Source organism: Chionomys nivalis, chromosome 19 (genome assembly GCF_950005125.1).
Source record: "Chionomys nivalis chromosome 19, mChiNiv1.1, whole genome shotgun sequence".
Lineage (NCBI taxonomy): Eukaryota > Metazoa > Chordata > Mammalia > Rodentia > Cricetidae > Chionomys > Chionomys nivalis.
This window is the reverse complement of record NC_080104.1, coordinates 56,563,254-56,577,576: the sequence shown is the minus strand read 5'-3', so window position 1 is coordinate 56,577,576 and position 14,323 is coordinate 56,563,254. Positions and strand designations below refer to the sequence as shown.

The 14,323-nt window shown below is 50.1% G+C and overlaps 1 protein-coding gene across 3 annotated transcripts; it reads left to right on the top strand.

Moving 5' to 3' along the window:
• The first annotated feature begins 10,970 nt into the window (after nt 1-10,970).
• Nucleotides 10,971-13,806, top strand: Cryaa (crystallin alpha A). 3 transcript variants are annotated; one of them, XM_057751634.1, is made up of 4 exons: nt 10,971-11,159; nt 11,407-11,475; nt 12,551-12,673; nt 13,597-13,806. In XM_057751634.1, exons 1-4 carry the CDS (start codon nt 10,971-10,973, stop codon nt 13,804-13,806), a joined length of 591 nt encoding a protein of 196 aa, XP_057607617.1. The 3 variants fall into 3 exon arrangements, with proteins under 3 accessions (XP_057607617.1, XP_057607616.1, XP_057607618.1); XM_057751633.1 differs by having other exon boundaries at nt 11,407-11,493; XM_057751635.1 differs by lacking the exon at nt 11,407-11,475.
• The last annotated feature ends 517 nt before the right edge of the window (nt 13,807-14,323 follow it).

The following is a 14,323-nucleotide window of genomic DNA, read 5'->3' as shown; positions in this document are numbered from 1 at the left end:
ACGCGGCCTTAGCTTCCTCCGAAGGACCGAGCACCTTGGCAGCAGCAGAGGAAAAGCCTTCTTTCTTTCTTTCATTCTGTATGTCCTACTCCATGTCTGGCTGGCTGACCCTGGGCGTCTCCATCTTTCTCCCTTGTTCTCCTCGTTCTCTGCTCTCAGGCCTAGATCCCTTCTCCTGCTGATTCTCTCTGCCCGCCAGCCCTGCCTGTCCCTTCACGGTCAGCTATTGGCCATTCAGCTTTTTATTAGACCAATCAGATGCCTTAGTCAGGCAAGATAAAACAGCGACACATCTTCACACACTTAAACAAATGCGGCATAAACAAATGTAACACGTTTGCCTAGTTAAAGTAATATTTCACATTTCCCTTTCCCTGGCCTTCTGCATTATGCCCTGTTGTGGAACAACATGACATCAAGACCTTTGTCAGGTGCCAAAACCATGCCCTTGGATTTCCCCGTTCTTCTCTTCTGGGACTTGGCAGCCATCCTGCACTGGGCACACCTGGGTGATTTGAGATGTCTCCCCAGTGCATAGCCAGCATTCCCCACTGTTTCATCCCAGTGAAACAGGAATATTGGAGTATCTTCGAGAGCTGTGGAGCCTTTCTTGGCTCTCAGTGAAGTTGGGTTGTGGGACGAGGATACCAGAAAACGCAACGGCTCCCAAAACCACCCTGAGTCAGAGGTTTGCAGGACTTTGTTGTAAAAATTTGAAGAATTTATAGGTCACATAATCTCTTTAAAAAAGGATTTATTGCCGGGCGGTGGTGGCGCACGCCTTTAATCCCAGCACTCGGGAGGCAGAGGCAGGCGGATCTCTGTGAGTTCGAGACCAGCCTGGTCTACAAGAGCTAGTTCCAGGACAGGCTCCAAAGCCACAGAGAAACCCTGTCTTGAAAAACCAAAAAAAAAAAAAAAAAAAAAAAAAGAATTTATTTATTCATGTATTTTATGTATGCAAACACTCTATCTTCATGTACATTAGAAAAGGGCACCAGATCTCATCATAGATGGTTGTGAACCACCATACGGTTTCTGGGAGTTGAACTCAGCACCTCAGGAAGAACACTCAACTGAGTCATCTCTCACATGGAGTACTCTTTAGAAATAAATTTATTATAGATTCATAGGCAGGAGTTTCACAGGGAGGGGGGAGGGAGGGAAAACAAGGAGGGAGAGTGCAGAGTTCCTGTATAGCAAGAAACAAGGTACCATGAACTCAGCGCTTTCTAAAGGATTGGTGGCAGAAACTGAGCACGGGGAGGGGCATGAGCTGCTCAGTCCAGTCGGCCAAACCCTGAAGTGTCCAGAGGACCTCCTCTCAGTTTCAGGTCTTCATGTATGGCCTCTAGGTGGAGGTGTGGGAGCTAACTGGGAACCAGAACGCTTGCTCTCCTGGCATTCCACTGGAACTGCTGCTTTGGGGTCCCTGGCTTAACTGATCACCTGGCTTGTTTCTAGCTCCTGTCTCTCGCTAAGGCCCATTGCATGACCCCAAAGAATCAACACGAGGCAAGGCCATAAGTGCCCTACTTGGAATCACTCACTATCTGTTGCTGTGCAACCGGAGTGGATGCCAAGAGGAAGTGCTTCTCCGTTTGTGGAAGATGCCTCAGCCGAATCAAGAATGTGGTTGTGGCTTTGAAGCATGGGTTTGTTCCCTTGAAGTACCTTTGTCCCTGGTGGTCACCCTCATCTGAGGTGTGTGAGAGGTATCTTCTGGGTGTCCTAAGTGGTAACTTCTCTTGGGGAGTTCCAGCACTTGTGCCCAGCTTCTTCTAAGTCTGGGATAGCTATACACTGTGGTAGATACAGAAGATGCCATTTCTCTTTTTAACCTCATTCACACAGTCACATGACCATCAGCACCACAGGCTGACCTGCCTGGACTCCAGCACTCTGCTGTCCCTTAACACTGCCACATTTGTAGCTTTTCTTTTCTTTTTTTAAAGATTTATTTATTATGTATACAGTGTTCTGTCTGTCTGTATGCTTGCTGGCCAGAAGAGGGCACCAGATCTCACTACAGATGGCTGTGAGCCACCATGTAGTTGCTGGGAATTGAACTCAGGACCTCTGGAAGAGCAGTCAGCCATCTCTCCAGCCCCTGTAGCTTTCCTTTCATTTTGATGAAGTACCTATCAGAGGCAACTTAAGGAAGGTTTAATTTGGCTCAGGATTTCAGTTCATCATGGCGTGCATGGTGCAGGGTGTCACGGTAAGGCAGAGCATCATGACCAATCAAGAGGCAGAAAGCTTGATTTCTACACCCACCAGCTAGGTCTCACATCTCCACAATTATTTTTCTTCTTTTTTAAAAAAAATATTTCATGTGCATTGGTGTGAAGGAGTCTGATTCCCTGGAACTGGAGTAACAGACAGTTGTGAGCTACCATACGGGTGCTGGGAATTGAATCTGGGACCTCTAGAAAGGCAGTCAGTGCTCTTAACTGCTGAGCCATCTCTCCAGTCCCACATCTCCATAATTCTATAGTCAGCCAAAACAGTGCCACCAAGTATTCAAACACACGAGGGAGATAATTCAGGCCCAAAGGAGACCCAAGGAGAACCAGGAAAAGTGGGGGTAGGAGTGTGTTTCTGGCCCTCTGGAGCAGATCTGGTGAGGGAGGTACCAAGAAGCCACCATATGGTGATGCCCTGGGAGATTCTAGGCTAAGCTAACCACCATGATTTCTCTCCAAATCCTTGATTTCCTCTCTTCTACCCACAGGTAGAAGAACCTCCATCCTGACGTGTCCACACCTAAGCTTTGCCCCGGGCTCTGCTTTCAAGGACTTGGGTTAAGATGATGACTAAGCCAGGCTGATCATCAGATAATTCACTAGATAATTAATTCATTATTCTCCATGTAACAGATGAATAAAGCCTACATAACTTTTCGGTGATGCAGAAGCAGCTTTAGAAAGGTTCTGCATAATAATTAGGGCAGGCTGGGTGGTGGTGGCGCACACCTTTAGTCCCAGAGCTCGGGAGGCAGAGGCAGGCAGATCTCTGGGATTAAAGACCAGCCTGGTCTATAAAGTGAGTTCTAGAGCAGTCAGAGCTGTCGCACAAATAAACTCTGTCTCAAGAAGCCAAAATAAATAAATAAATAAATAGTCAGGACAGGGAGTGGGGGTGGAGGACATATCAGATCAACCACCTAAGGACACACCTTAAGAAATCAGGACCATTTGATGAGGGGAGTTTAAGGTCTTTTCTGGTCATGCCAGCCATGCACCAGGCCCTGTGATTTTGTCAGGAAATACATGTGTTTTAAGTGAATTACCTGGCGCATGAAAGACAGCAATGACATGATGTCTGGGTTTGCTTTAAAATAATTAATAGGCTGGGTGCTGTGACTCCCATCATGAATCCCAGCACTTGGGAGGCAGAGGTAGCTAGAGCTCTGAGTTTCAGGCCAGCCAAGACTACATAGTGAGACCTTGTCTCAAAAAACTGGAGTGATAGCTCAGTGGTTAAGAGCACCAACTGTTCTACCAAAGGAGCTGGGTTCAATTCCCACATGGCAGCCCACAACTGTCTGTAACTCCCAAGTTCTGACACTCTCACACACACATACATGCAGGAAAACAAAAAAACAACAATGCACACACAGATAAAGATGAATAAATTGTTTAAAAAACTGTTTAAAAAAACAATAACTAGGGCTGGAGAGATGGCTTAGTGGTTAAGAGCATTGCTTGCTCTTCCAGAGGTCCTGAGTTCAGTTCCCGGCAACCACGTGGTGGCTCACAACCATCTGTAAAAGAGGTCTGGCGCCCTCTTCTGGCCTTCGGGCATGCAGACAGAATATTGTATACATAATGGATAAATAAATATTTTTTTAAAAAAAAACAATAACTAGGGCTGGAGAGATGGCTCAGTGGTTAAGAGCATTGCCTGACCTTCCAAAGGTTCTGAGTTCAATTCCCAGCAACCACATGGTGGCTCACAACCATCTGTGTCCTCTTCTGGCCTGCAGACATACACACAGACAGAATATTGTATACATAATAAATAAATAAATATTTAAAAAAAAAACCAATAACTAGCCGAACGGTGGTAGCGCATGCCTCGAGTTGATATCCCTGCCCCCATTAGAGGTGCTTATCTGCAAGGAAAACATAATAAATTCCCTCTGCTCCTGGAGCGGGGAAGGAAGGAATTTTGAGTGCATGGTGACCGTTCCTTGATCCCTGCCAGGGTCAGGTTACAGTCCCTTCGCAGCCCCCTCCTCATTTGGTGTCATGGTATAAAAGCCAGCCTCAACTGGACAATAAAAGAAGCTGTTCCACCTCAACCTCGTGCTCTGTGTATTCATTCAACCTGGACACCCTCCGCCAAGACTCTTGGTTCCAGCCCACGCTGGCGTGGAACATGCCTTTAATCCCAGCACTCGGGAGGCAAAGGCAGGTGGATCTCTGTGAGTTTGAGGTCTACGGAGCGAGTTCTAGGACAGGCACCAAAGCTACACAGAGAAACCCTGTCTCAAAGAAATCAACCAACCAACCAAACAAGCAAAACATCAGTAACTAATAAATAAATTGATGATGATGATGGTGATGACACACAGCAATTGGGGTTAAAACCCGATGGGTAAATCCGGCTGGTACCTCTGTGGATGCTCTTTGTACCAATTTTTCTACTTTTGAGACCCATGGATATATTTGTAATAAAAATAGAAGCCCTGAGACAGCATTTTATTGCCATGGCAGAAGTTATCAAGGACACCAAGTGTGAATGAGCAGGTGGGGTGGGAACTATAAACCAGGTGTGTGGAGTCCTTGGCGGAGGTAGGGCTCCCAGGCTGGCCTCTTCAGACGCTTGGTGGGGGCTTTCACTGGTGTGCAGCCAGTGGCTTTGTCCTGGGAGGGGTTGGCAAACATGCCTGGCCCTCATTCCTTTCTGGGATGTGTGTTCTGTCTGACCTGCTGACCCCTGAGGCTGGGGCCAGGGCTTAGCTGGGCGCATTCCTGCTGCCCCACCACAATGCTGGTCGCCCTGCGCTGGCTTTGTGTAGGAGCCCTGGCCCCTGGGGTGGAAAATCGAGCGAGGCTTTCTGACTGCACAGCAGACTGCTGGCGTCGCGGGAATCCTCAGAATCGAGCAGACGTCAGCTCTGCCAGGGTGGGGCGGCTGAGCCGTGTGCAGTGGAGCAGGAAGGCTGAGGTTGGCTGGGAAACTGCTGTCCACTCCAGACGGGGAGGACACGGAAACAAGTCTGGAGGGCCTTCCTGCCTGGCTCAGGGGAAGAGGGCCGCCGAGGTGGAGGCTGAGACTCCACCAAGGACATTCTTCACACAATGCATACACACTTACCTCCAACTCCACCCTACTGCCTCACTCCACAGACACACAATCACACACAGCACACACATATCAGGAGCATGTATTGCACACATCACAGATACACAATCCCCACATATCCCACACTCCCCATACCTGGCACACAGTACAAATGCCTCTCTAAAGCATGTTCCACTGGGGTGCTTTCCTAACATCCCCACTTCTGCTCCCTGTCCCCTTCTCTACCTTCAGAATATCTGGCATTAAGCCCACATTCCCATCCCCTGGATCAAGAGTGACTGGTGTCCCTGTAGCTTTGGCAGCCTGAGGCCTTCCTTTAGGTTCCCCTTTTCCTGTGGCCTGAATTCACAGGCCCCAGGACGCCGGGCACACATGGTAGCCGTTGGCATCCAGGCCCTTTAGCAGTCCCCAGCCAGAGTCTGTGAGAGAGGGCCTCACTTCTGCTCAGACCCCTTTCTCAGCCCCAGGAGAAGGGTGCATTGTCTTTCTTTGATTTGGGGAAATGAATTTTTTCTGTTTTTATTTGTTTGTTTGTTTTGTTTTGTTTTCAACCTGCAAATGGGGGACATCATTTGTTAACAGGACGTGCTGGGCTGTCTGCTTTCCAGTTTCTTGTCAAGAGAGGTTGAGACCGCTGGTCAGGGCCAGGGAGTTTGTGTTCCTGTAACCCCAGTTTTACTTAAAATGTCCCACTACACAAGCACAACACTGGCGGTTCCTGTAAGCCAAAGAGAAGCCGAGAGACACCTTTGAGTAAGATTATAGAGATTGCTGAGCCCTAGGGTAAGAACAGCCCTGCCTGTGGAACTGAGGAAGGGGCCTGGAATTGGTGCTGCTGCACCCTCAGAAGGCAGACTGTGTGGCCACACACAGGTTGATTGCTTTATGAATACGTCATCCTTCACAGGACAAAATCGACTTCAGTGTAATCAGGTGATAATTATGGATAATGGGGATTCTCATTTTTCCTTAAAGCAATTGGCAATTAGGAAGAAGAGAACGTTTCTATGTAGTGACATATTTCAGGCATGGGCTGATGCTTGCATTTGAACGTGATGCCTGGTTTGGGCTCAGTTTCACAAATTTAAACATTAAGCCTGCAATAAAGCACAGGTGGGTCCCGTGGGCCACAGTCAGCACTGATCCAACAGTCCCCTCCCCCATGAAGTTTATACAAGTAAATGAGATCCTTTGAAATCTGTTGATGCATGCAAATTTGTGGAGTTGCAGGGATTCTTCTGTGCCCTCAGGAGGCGTTCTGGTGAAATGTTGGCTGTCTTCATCTTGCTCTGGTAGCCGCTGTGGGCTCATGGGAGCAATGGCCACGCCGTATCCAGAAGACAGCATCTCACAGCCGTACTCTCCACTCCCTACGTCTCATACTCCTTCCCTCCCTTCTCAGATGCTCCTTGAGACTTGGGTGCGGGGGCGTTCATGTAAATATCCCATTTAGTCCTGACCACTTAGTGCATCACTTACTCTCAGCATTTTGACTCTCTGTGACTCTGCTACCCATCACAAAAGAAGTTTCTTGGACCAAAGGTGAGAGCAGCACTAATCTATGGGATTAAACATCAGTATTTAGAAGGTAGTTTGACAATGTGTCCACTGAGCAAAACACAGCGGTAGGTTTCCTGCTAGCAGCTATGACTTCACCAGCAATGAGCTTCTCATCAGGTTTCTAAGAGTTTCCTCATGCGGAGTCAACCTCAATTCCATGCAGAAAGTGGTTGATTATTCCTATGATTGCCATGCCAGTGTTACACCAGTAGGCACATCCTTCCTGGAAGGTTGGAGTTATAGCATGCAGGAACAGATCTCTCTCTCTCTCTCTCCTTCCTTCCTTCCCTCCCTCCCTCCCACCCTCCCTCCCTTCCTCCTTCCTTCCTTTCTTTTTTCCTTTGAGACAGAGTTTTTCTATGTAGCCCTGGCTGTCCTGGAACTTGCTCTGTACAGTAGACTGGCCTTGCACTCCCAGAGATCCACCTGTCTCTGCCTCCCAAGTGCTGGGATTAAAGGTGTGTGTTGCCACCGCCTGGCTGGAACAGATCTTTCTAAGAGGGGTAGGAGAGTGACAGCTGGAGGGATGGAATATTAAAAAGACTTGCCTGTCCCTGGCTTCCTTTGAAAGTGAAGACAGAACCCTGATCTGGAAAAAGCTGGAAAAGCAGGAAGCTGGTTCCCTCCAGAGCCTCCAAGGGCCCTATGCAGCCAGCACCTTTACTTTAGCTCCGAGATATGCAATGCAGACTTCTGGCCTCCAGAGCTTCAGGACAACAACACACCTGTGTTGTGTAAACCTCCCAGACTTTGTTTTTCTGTTCCAGCAGCCCCAGGATATTCATGCAGCAACCTGAACTGAGGCAGAAGGGTGGGACCTTCAAGTTTCCCTCCCTATAACTTTGCCACTCCGTGCCTACTCAGGCCTAGTCAGGCTGAAGGCAAGCTCCGTGGTGAGGACTGTGCCTCTCATAGTCCCTGAGCCCACTGAACCCTTAGAATGCGGGAATTAATAATCCCTCTAGTAGCAGGACTCGGAGGGGTATAAAAGCTTGCTTTTCCCTCCCTGGTACCGGGCTGTGTGTCCCACAAGAGGAGGTCTCAGGCTGGCACCTTGGCATTATTCCTGCCTGTAGTCCCAGATTGGTCTTCATCCACACACTCGATCTGTTTAGGAGACAGAGAAGAATATTGTCCTCTGTGTTCAGTGACGTGGGTGGGAACTGAAAATTCCCAGCCCTTTTGTCTTAATCCAACTTTTTTTTCCTTCAAGACAGAGTTTCTCTGTATATCCCTGGTGTCCTGGAACAGGCTGGCCTTGAACTCAGAGATCTGCCTACCTCTGCCTTAAAGGCTTGTGTTACAATGTCCAGCTCTTAAGACAGCATTTAAGCAAGTCAAAATGTCTTAAAAGAACTTGTGATAAAAAATATGAAAATGGATTATATTTTTGTGATACTGGTAATGGACCTTAGGACTTCATTTATACTAGGTAGGTGCTATGCTACTATAATATCCCCCAAGCCCTTATTTATCTATCATTTGTTAATTTATTATTTAGAGACAAGGCCTCCTGTAGCCCAGGCTGGCTAAACTTGCCAGGTAGTTAAGAATGACCTTGAACACCCAACCTTCTTGCCTCCACCTCCTAAGTGCTAGGGTTATAGGCGTGTACCATGGCTGGCTAGTGTGGTGTGAGGGATCAAACCTAGGGTTTTGTGCAGGACAGTCAAGCATGCTACCAACTGAGCTCCATCCCCAGGCTTTCCTTGCTTTTCTTTTGAGAAAATTTTACGAAGCTGCTCAGTGTGACCTTGAGTTCACTCTAACCAAGGTGAGTTTTGAACTTGAGAGCTTTTTGGCTCAGCTTCTGGAGTAGCTTCCAGGCCTCAAAGGCTAGACTTGAGTTTTTTTGGCTTGGTTTAAAATAATAATAATAATAATAATAATAATAATAATAATAATAATAAAGTGTGCATGTGTATGTATGTGTGAATGTGTGCTCATGTGTGCGTGTGTGCACATGTGCATATGTGTGCATATGTGTGGCCACCTCAGGTAGAGGTTGGAGGATGACTTTGTGGAATCTGTTTTCTCCTTCAAGCCTCACATGGGTTGGGTTGTCAGGCTTGTGCCGCAAGCTCCCTTTCCCGCTCATTCATCCTGCTGGACCCCAAATGCCTATCTGTAAACGAACGCTACTGTCTTTGCTTTCTCAAGCTCTAGGGTGGCTCCTCATAGCCCTGATCGTGGACCTGCTTTGACTGAAGCTCTCCAAGGAGGGCGTAGCCAGTGCTCTCCCATTGGGTTAGCCCCTCCCTACTTACCATCTCAGGTTCTCAACATAGTTAGGTACGCCTCCTCACCCCTTCCTACTGCCTGGATGTTGACCCTAGTTCAATACACGGCTTGAACCCTCTGCATTGGATGTCATTCCTGTCTTCCAAGTGGGGTGATGTGCTCATGCAGTTCAGCCTTCCTAAGTCCCGCTTCCTTGGTTTGTAAAGTAGAGTGATGCAGAAGGCATGGAGGTCCTTGTGCTCACAGATAAGCACCAGGGGAACCTGGAACGTTCATAGGGTTGTTCCTTCAAGGGAGGAGATGTGATTACCCTCCCAGAAGGCTGGGATCAGATGTGCATTCTAACCTGGTCACCTTGCACTGTATAGCCAGAGACCACCCTGAACCCTCCCCAGGGCCCTTATCGTAAGCCTGCCTTTCTCTGTCAATCTGTAGAACCTATCACCTTCCATAAAAATGGGTCCTATAGATTGAGAAAAGCTTTACACGCTTTACAAAGAATTTTGATGTAGTCACGTCTGATCTTTATTTAGTTTGCTTTGTTCCTGAAAGAGATTTATGTCTGCCTTATTGTACACATGGGACCGAATTCATTAGCACCAGAGAAGTTTTCATCCAACTGTGCTGTGCTTAAATACGCCTAAAATAAACCACTCTGGGTCAGGCTCCGGAGTCTGAACTCACATCCGCTACTTAGTCATGTTGAACTCAACTGCTGTCTTACTACCCGAACATCATTTCTCATTTGATCTGCCAGCCTTGGTGGTCAAAGTGACCCCCACAGGGTACTACTGGGACCCGCCTCCTAGTGTGGCCGGAAGAACTACTAAGTTGTGGGCAACAAGTGTTGTGGGGGCTGAGGGGGCAGACTGTGAGGCTCTCATTGCTTCGTGCGGCATTTATCAGATGCATCTTCTGGTCCTTGTTGCTGGTACCTCATGAAGTCACTCCTCTGGAATCCCAAGCCTTCAGGACCAAGGTTCTCTGCCCCTGTTCTTGGTGCTCTCATCATCTGCTAGGGCCACACACAGGCAGCTGGAGCGCAGGGATGTCTTACACCTGGTGATACTTGGATGTGAGTTCCAGGCTGAGGAGGAGAATCCTCTCCAGCCTTGCCCGGAAGACCCAGAAGACCCTGGAAGACCTGGGAATGGTTTGCATACGTTCTGGACTGGGCAGAAGCAGCTAGTTTAATACCCACGGCGAAGTGATGTTGGGAAGACTTGAGGCTTTGCTAAGGACGGTGACCACAGGGAGGGGAGCGCAGGCTGGGGTGCACAGAGGAAAGCCCAGAAGCATGGAAGCATACAGACGCTTAGGAAGAGCGGAAACCGGAGCAGGATTTGGTCAGTTTCTTTGTTGTTTTCTGTCTCCTTTCAAATTTTTCTGTGTTGCGTATATTTTGTTATGGGTAAGAAAAAGACAGAGGGTGTTTTGCTTTGAACAACATGCTTTCAATGGGAGATCTGGGAGATGGCTTGCTAAGCTCTGTGCCTCAGTTTCCCTATGTGTGAAACTCCTAGGGAGGCCAGGAGGATCCCTCAGGACAACGTGTGAAGTGTGCTGTCCCTGGAGGATAAGACTCTCTCCAGACCTCCTTGGGGACATCTGGACTGAGAGCTGGCCCCTGCTGTTCAGGGTGTGTGGCTGGGGCTGGGCGACGGGTGAGCATCCCAGCTGCTGACAGTGCAGCCTCCCGTCAGAGCTGAGCATAGGCATTTTGGGAAATCCCTTAATACCTCTATTCTGTGCAGGCGTATATAGGGTGGACCAGAACGCTAGCTCTCCACTGCACTGCCCAGAGGCCTTTGCCTGACTTGCTGCCAGCCTCAGGTCCCTGCGTTGCCAAGCAGAACATGGACGTCACCATCCAGCACCCTTGGTTCAAGCGTGCCCTGGGGCCCTTCTACCCCAGCCGTCTGTTCGACCAGTTTTTCGGCGAGGGCCTTTTCGAATACGACCTGCTGCCTTTCCTGTCTTCCACCATCAGCCCCTACTACCGCCAGTCCCTCTTCCGCACTGTGCTGGATTCTGGAATCTCTGAGGTAAGATGCCGCCGCCCTGGCCTCTTGCTGGTCAAAGGGGTCTTGGGCTGGTCTAGAGGACAGCTAGGGATCCACTACCGCCCTGTGCCCTCCTCTAGCAGTGCCTCTGCTTCTCCCAGCCTCACACCCACCCAGCAGAGGCTGAGTAGGCCCACAAGCCTAGCCGTCAAAACCTCCCACGTCACTGGGAAAGGGGCCGGAGGAGGAGACCTGCCTGGGCCCGACTGCTGTCTTTTCCTCCCCTCAGCTCATGACCCATATGTGGTTTGTAATGCACCAACCACATGCTGGAAACCCCAAGAACAACCCCATCAAGGCAAGTCATGTGACAAAGGCAAGCGTCCTGAGCTGGCCACCCCTCCCTGGACTTTCTCTTTTGGGGTGGGGGTGGGATGTACTGTCCTGAAGCTCAGAGAGGAGGGGTTTCCTTACAGAGGGGCAGGAGCCTCTGTAGCTGGCAAAAGCTGTGGATGGGACTCCCTTCTAGCTTCCCTGATAGCCAAAGAAAGGCCACAAGGCCGTCTCCCTCCCTACTCAAGTGATCCACAGTTCTAGAAGAGTTAAGCCTCCCTTTGCTTTAAAAGAAGGCTCCCAGAGCAGATCCAGCAGTTATGGGATGCAAACTGCTCTATCTAGTCAGGGCAGAGGGAGGAGAGCGCAATGGGCTTTGTGTGGGCAGACAGCGGTGATATGCAGCTATTAGTAACATCTCATGGACGGGTGAGGTGGGCTCCTGGGGCTGTTGAGAGATCGCAGACTTTCATCCCACCAGCTAACCAGTTCCCAGCCAGTCAGGAAAACAATCCCCAGTGAAACCACCAGCCCTTGATCAACCATAACCAATCAGCTATTTAACAGCTTAACCAGCTACTTCACATGCTAAGACCCACCCAGCTCATTACCGGCTTAACTTAATTGATGAGCTACTTAACGTGTTTAAGACCCTCCCAACTCACGATCAGCCACTAGGCCATAACCAAACAACTGGTCGACCTGTAAGTAGCCATCTGACGACGACCAATCAGCCAGCTAACTTGGACTCTAATTAGCCAAGCCACTCATTCATCAGCCAGCCATCCTGCTCTAACTAGTCCTCCAACCTATAACCAATTAGCCAACTGCCCTATAATCAGTTGGCAGACCTAGCATTGCCCAATCTTCGGGTCAGGGGTCAGGGGTGCTCTCATCTGTGGGGCCAGGTAAGCGGTTCCAGCTCTAGGCTTACTCAGCCTGTGGAAGTAGGAGCTATGACAAGGTTGATTGTCGGTTCTGATGGCTGGGTACTTCCCTGTCTGGCCTCATCCACCCAGAAGGAGTCACACAGCCCCCCCCCCTTTGTCACTGGAGCTGGCGGCCCTTTGGGGAGCTCCACATGTGGGTTTGGGTTTCAGGTCCGATCTGACCGGGACAAGTTTGTCATCTTCTTGGACGTGAAGCATTTCTCTCCTGAGGACCTCACCGTGAAGGTGCTGGAGGACTTCGTGGAGATTCACGGCAAGCACAATGAGAGACAGGTGAGTTTGGGTAGTATTCCATCTATGTGGGCCCTGTACCCCCAGAGAGACCATGGGAGGCTGCCCTGGCTCAGCTGCTCCTGTTGGGACCTTCCAGGACCATGGAGGTCACTGTGCTCAGCCCCGGCAGGGCCAGGCGGCAGTAGGTGTGGGGCTCAGAGATGCAAGATGAGGACCCTTGTATCGGGCACAATTCCAGCTGTTCCCCTGGGTCTTCTGGATGACAGGGGATTAGAAAGACCCCTGGAAAGCAGAATGATGAAGGCAGTAGCCCCTCTGAGCCATATGCAACCTGACTGGAGAAAAAGAACCCCAAGTGCTGAAGTCAGAACAAGGCTTCCCTGACCCTGGGCCAGGCTGCAGAGTATACCTCCTACCTCTTGGCCTTTGTTCCTAGAGATGGGGGATTTTGGGTTCAGGAAGCTGAGTCTGAGGGGCCAGGATTCCAGAGGAAGTGAGTTTTCTGTCTAATTGAAGTTTTCTGTGGGGTGGAACTGCTGCCACCCTGGTCCTGTGGGTCCAGGGGGAGGGGAAGCTGGGAGGAATACAGAACCTAGGATGGCATAGCTCACTGGATGTGATCAGGAGTCACAGGGTAGGGTGGTTGATGGTTGAGGAAGAATCTGCAGAAGCCCGTTTCACTGCATGGGCCCTGAGCAGGCCCACTCTCTATAATTGGCCTTTGCCAGAGGTCCCTCAGAGGCTTGCTATAATTCCAGGGTTGAAGGAGCCTGGTTGCAAGTCTGTGAATCTCATGGTGAAGGGGCTAGGCACTGGTGCTCTGGTCCTAAAGCCCAGCCCTGTGAGACCTCCTGGACCCTGGCCATCTTGTGTGGTCTAAGAGGTTCTTTTTCCAGTGTGGGATGGTGGCCACTGACAGCCCTCTCACCCCTGACCATGCCCCCCTGCCTGGTGGTCCCCAGGATGACCATGGCTACATTTCCCGTGAATTCCACCGTCGCTACCGTCTGCCTTCCAATGTGGATCAGTCTGCCCTCTCCTGCTCCCTGTCTGCGGATGGCATGCTGACCTTCTCTGGCCCCAAGGTCCAGTCCGGCTTGGATGCTGGCCACAGTGAGAGGGCCATTCCTGTGTCACGGGAGGAGAAGCCCAGCTCAGCACCCTCGTCTTAAGCAGGCCTCACCTTGGTTGTCCCCTGAGGCCCCTGACCCCTTGAGCCCAGGGACCACAGCAGAGTCTGCCTTGCCTTCTTCCCTTCCTTTCTGTTTCCTTTCCATTTTTCTCAGAAGGTTGAGGGTTTGAGAAAGTGACTTAGAGAGCTTGGGGTCTTGGCCTGAGGTGCTGCGGGTTCAGGGTGACCCAGGCTCAACACCGGTCAGCTGGAATGATGGCATTGAACTCTTGAGATATGACCTTGCCCCCTGGGATGTGGCATCTGAGCTATGGCAAAGCGGAGTGGGTGGCGGCTAACCAACTCCGAGAGCCCTCTGCTGAGCCCCTAAATGGCCACCTTCCTTCTTGCTCACACTTGCTGCAGGCTCGTGTGTTGAGCTCCGATGGCCCACTTTTCTCAGCCCCTCTTCCTGCAACTTTCTCTATGTAGCGTTGCTCCTGGGGGACCCTGGTCACCCATGAGAATGGAGTCTCTGGCAGACAATAAAGAGCAGGTGACAGAAGCAACTTGCAGTC